The sequence below is a fragment of the Eimeria mitis genome, genomic scaffold (assembly GCF_000499745.2).
Source record: "Eimeria mitis Houghton genomic scaffold, Emh_scaff21, whole genome shotgun sequence".
In the NCBI taxonomy this organism is placed as follows: domain Eukaryota; phylum Apicomplexa; class Conoidasida; order Eucoccidiorida; family Eimeriidae; genus Eimeria; species Eimeria mitis.
Genome location: NW_013570423.1, coordinates 4,860 through 9,449, shown reverse-complemented (window position 1 = coordinate 9,449; position 4,590 = coordinate 4,860). Strand labels below are relative to the sequence as shown.

General features: G+C 44.6%; 1 protein-coding gene across 1 annotated transcript in view; it reads left to right on the top strand.

The window, feature by feature from the left end:
• Nucleotides 1-2,159: 2,159 nt before the first annotated feature.
• EMH_0020240 (uncharacterized protein) overlaps nucleotides 2,160-4,590 on the top strand; it is a gene marked incomplete at both ends in the record, with an annotated part of 3,934 nt that continues 1,503 nt past the window's right edge. The window contains 4 exons of the mRNA XM_013496423.1: nucleotides 2,160-2,358; nucleotides 2,507-2,536; nucleotides 2,661-2,747; nucleotides 3,197-3,345. Of these exons, the coding sequence (XP_013351877.1) occupies nucleotides 2,160-2,358; nucleotides 2,507-2,536; nucleotides 2,661-2,747; nucleotides 3,197-3,345 (465 nt within the window). The remainder of the gene's footprint in view (nucleotides 2,359-2,506; nucleotides 2,537-2,660; nucleotides 2,748-3,196; nucleotides 3,346-4,590) is intronic.

Sequence of the window (4,590 nt, the reverse complement as noted above, 5' to 3'; positions counted from 1 at the left end):
GTTTGATACAAACAGACTGAAACAACAGACTTTGTTTTATTTCCTGTGAGTAAGCTGCAGAATGCCTGTTCATGTTTCCGTTGGTTTGTTGGTGACGACGGGTGGGATGCTGAAATTCAGGAAACTTCATCTAGTGTGGTGTGGTTAGTGCCAGTTCATTGATGTATTTTATGTTTAATTTCACAACTCTATGATGAAAACCACCGAAATTTTATCTCTATTCCGCGCAGGAATGATAGGTTTCATGCACACAGCGATATAAATAACCACCGATTCTACAAAAGCCTTACAGGAGGGTATATTGAAAGGCATCAGGAGGGAGGGATGAATGTGAACTGGCGGTGGAAACCAGCAGTGCCTGAGAAGAAAGCTGAGGTGTATAACAATGTGAAAGCAACCATATGCCGGCTTAGCTTTCCGTTTCAAGTTCCTAGGAGGCCCACCTCCTGTCGCTACTCCTTCACCATCGGCAACCTCCTGAGGTGCGTGAGGCACCGAAGGCGTGGTTGCCGTCACCAACGTTAACGTTCTTCACAGGCCAGTAAGGCTCTCGAGAACCAATTTCAAGGGGATTAGGTGGAGAAGCAATATCGGAAGGGGAGGGCTCAATCCGCCTCCATATATATATATATATATATATATATATATATATATATATATATATATATATATATATATATATATATATATATATATGGGTAAGAGAGAATACACGATAAGAAGGATACACGATATGCGTTCCTTAGTAACTGGATGGTGCGTTGAATGCTGATGGGCAAGCAACGGTAGTTGCTATGAAACAGCAATTGTTTCATAATAAAACTTATAATTTAAACCTAAACAACAATTGTTTTCTTATTATATTAAACTTATAGTTCAATCCTGTCCTAGTTGTTTCGGGCAGCGGCTCGAAGCAATTCACATCCGCCGTCACCCACAAGAGGTTCAATATAAGGGGGCTTTCATTGCTTTCTATGCGGGGTTTTCTTTGAATATGCTCTGCGTCAGTAACCTCTTATTACTCTGATCTTTTTGGATGCTGTATGCTGCTTGTTTCCCCCTTCACTGCACCAGAAGAAACGCAACGCTTTCAGTTCCTGTCTCGTGTCGATCTGCACTTTCTCAACGCAGAGAGGTGGGGGCTGATCTGCGTTTCTTTTCATTCATGGTAGAGGGGATATGGGTTTTTTGAAACTACAATTATTTTTATTATCATTATTTTTATTATTCACTACGGTTTATTGTATAGTCAGAGGCAGCAGCAGCAGCAACTAGGTGTACCGCCACAGGCAGCGACCGAAGGCCGCTGCCGACAGCACGTCTGTATGCCTTCTGCCACTGATGATGAAAGAAGATCATTGAAATAGAGTAAATTTAGTTTTAGAAATAAATATGAAAATAAAAGAAACTACAAATAAGCGACAAACACAGGAATGTGTACAGCACAAGCATATGGCCTCCGCCGACACCCGCAGGCTGCAGGGGGCCGTCCCCGATTCGTCAGCTTCCTCTGGAGGAAAAAAACTAAAAAAACATGTTTATAGTTCTTCTTCTTCTCTTTTTACATATAAAAGTGAAAAAAGAAACACGTATTGTCAGACAGACAAACATAGAAGCGAAAAGACCAACGGACGAAACCGCAGCACACGCTCGCAGGCCCCCGGCAAGGCCTCTCCTAGTCCCCCTGCTGAGAGGGGGTTGTGGTTTCGGGGCTGGAATATATCCTCATGCGAAAATTATTTTGTTTTTTTGATGTCTTTTTGTTTAATTATGTGTTTTAATTTCAAAATTTGAGCAAAATAAACGAACGTACAGCCGCCGCGGTGTGACCGCTGACCTCACTACAAACAGAAGGACGCCAGCGGCGATCGCTCCTTTTGTTTTTTTTTTNTTTTTTTTTTGCATTTTTTTCCAATTGATTGAAATTCCTTTTGTATTTTTGCTTGAAAATACCTCATAGAACGCTCCGGGGGAGGGAGCGTCAAGGAGGAATGGGGATCGGAGCCAACGGCCCCCTTGGGCTCCGTTCCAGTGGTTCTCGTCTTCTTCTCGCTCTGAGTTTGTGGTGTACACGCAGCTCGAACTTCTTTTTTGATCTTCTTTAAACTTACAAAAGTATAGAAGAGGGATTAACAGCTGAAGGCTGCACAGACAGCACAATGCGCAGCGGCAGCAGCAGATTCGTTAGAGTCTTCGGGGCGGCGACAGCCGCAGCAGCAGCTGCTGCGTTGCTGCTGCTCTGCCCCTACACTGTCGTGCATGCAGCCCCACCCTCTTCTGATGCTGCAGCTGCTTCACATGATGGGGGGCCGCAGGCTCCCCAGGGGGACCCGAACGCCCCGCAAACGGAACCCCAAGGTGAGGCAGCATATTTGCATCTACGCATGCATGCATGCATGCATGCGTGCATGCGTTCAGAGAAGCCCCAATATAAGCCCTTGTTGCCCTCTCTTTGTTTAAAAACCCTAAACCCTAAACCCCCTGAAGTTTTTGTGTTGCGTTGCAGAGGAGTTGATGACTGCAAACCAACTGGACGGTGAGTCTTTGGTTATTTCTCGGGTCTGCATGCAAACGCATGCATATACACCCCAACATGCATGCATGCATGCATGCATGCATGCGAGTTTTGGGGCTTTGTTTTGTATGATATTGTTTGCCAGCTATCCTCGAAGGTATTGAAATATTTCGCCCGAGAATGAAGCCGCTGAGCCACGGCAAGGAGTACGACGCTGCAGTTCCTCTTGAGGGTGAGCTGTCTATACACCCCAATCCATCGCCATATATATATATATATATATATATATGTATATGCATGCATATGCATGCATGCAAAGAGGCTGTGCTGCGCTGTCTGTGCTGCTGCTGCAGCAACTACACCGCAAGATAACCTGCATCGATTGGAGGAGACACTGGGAGCCACCTGGTTCTCTGACGCCGTGCGAGGTGATTCACTTTTTTTGCATGCAAAAAGCCCCAAATATAAATGCATGCATGCATGCATGCATGCATGCATGAATATAGAACAAAGCACGAACGTATCGGCCAAGGACTTGCATGTTTTTTGTCTTTTTTGTTTGCTGGTTTTCTCCTATTCTCTGTTTCCTCTCTAATACCCTGGTGAGTGTGTGTGTTTTTTTTTTATTTGGGGTTTAGGGTTTATTGTTTAGGGTTTAGGGTTTGTGGTGTGTTGCTGCAGACAGAGGCCAAGAAGTATGCATGCGTTTGCGTGAGCGCAGCGGGGACTGTCCATCTGCTGCTGCTGCTGCTGCAGTTGCTGCTTTGAGCTGCAACATGGTTGAGGTATCAGCAGCAAAGGAGACAGCAGTACAGCTGGAGGAGGCATTGGTGGGATCGAGTGATGGGGATCGTCTCCGTTGCTCTTATTTATTTATTCATCTTTTATTATATATCGATACAATGATATTTTATTCTCCTTTTAAACTTTTTCAAGAAGGAAATACACCTCAGCATGCACTCAAACAAACTTTTATACATTGGGGATTCAGAGGAGACACACAAAATATAGGCGACCTGGGGACCCCACCAGAAGTACTCGCGGAGACATCTCTGCTGCAAGCCAGGCAAGCAAACCCTAAACCCTAAACCCTAAACCCTAAACCCTAGGTTTTTTTTTTTTTTTTTTTTTTTTTTNTTTTTTTTTTTTTTTTTTTTTTTATTCTCTATATACAGTGCAACTACAACACCCAGCCACACTACACCGCTGCCTGAAGCTCCCCCAGCAACAATTGCAGCAAAAGACCTCACTGACATCCTCCTCAACAAAAAACCCAAATCCCTCATCTTTTTATCTGCTTCTTTCAACCCCACATGTAAACCCTAAACCCTAAACCCTAAACCCTAAACCCTAAACCCTAAACCCCCAAACCCTAATCAACTCAAACACACATAAACCCTAAACCCTTACTTGCGCGCAGTACAAAACCCTGGTATATGCCAAGCCCTATCACGTACCCAGCTCTATCAAAGTAGCAGATGCATGCACGCATGCATGCATGCATGCATGCTTGCATGCATCTGCAGGCGTATATGCTGTGCTGCATGCATGCACGTGTGGTGGCTTCGATAGACATAAAAGACTATCTCTTTCAGCTCCCCAGCAGCTTCGTGTTTGTCTTGTGTATGGGTATCGCTATGTGTCTGCATGCATGCAATATGCATGCAGTTATATTGTTTAAGAGTATCAATATATGTGTGTTTGTGTGTGCATGCATGCATGCATGCGCTGTGCATGCAGTGAAGATGGGGCTGTTGCTATTGTTTCTGGCTCACATTCGTTATAAAGAGTTATTTATAGGGTCCTCAGCATCAGCATCTGTGCGTCCCTATCCTCGTATATTGTTGTTTTTGGGGAGTAATGTAACAGCTAGAAGGAGACAGCTGGATGGTGTATGTCAAATTAAATTATATAAACAAAGACAAGCCCCACAACTACCCAAGTCTCTTCTCTTCGTGCCTCGCCTCTTCTTTGTTAGACAACAATACACCGCAGGCTACAGCCGCCTAGCTTGTGATCTCCTTGAAGATGCTGTACACATCGCTCAACGCAGTCCGTCACACACACCACCCATG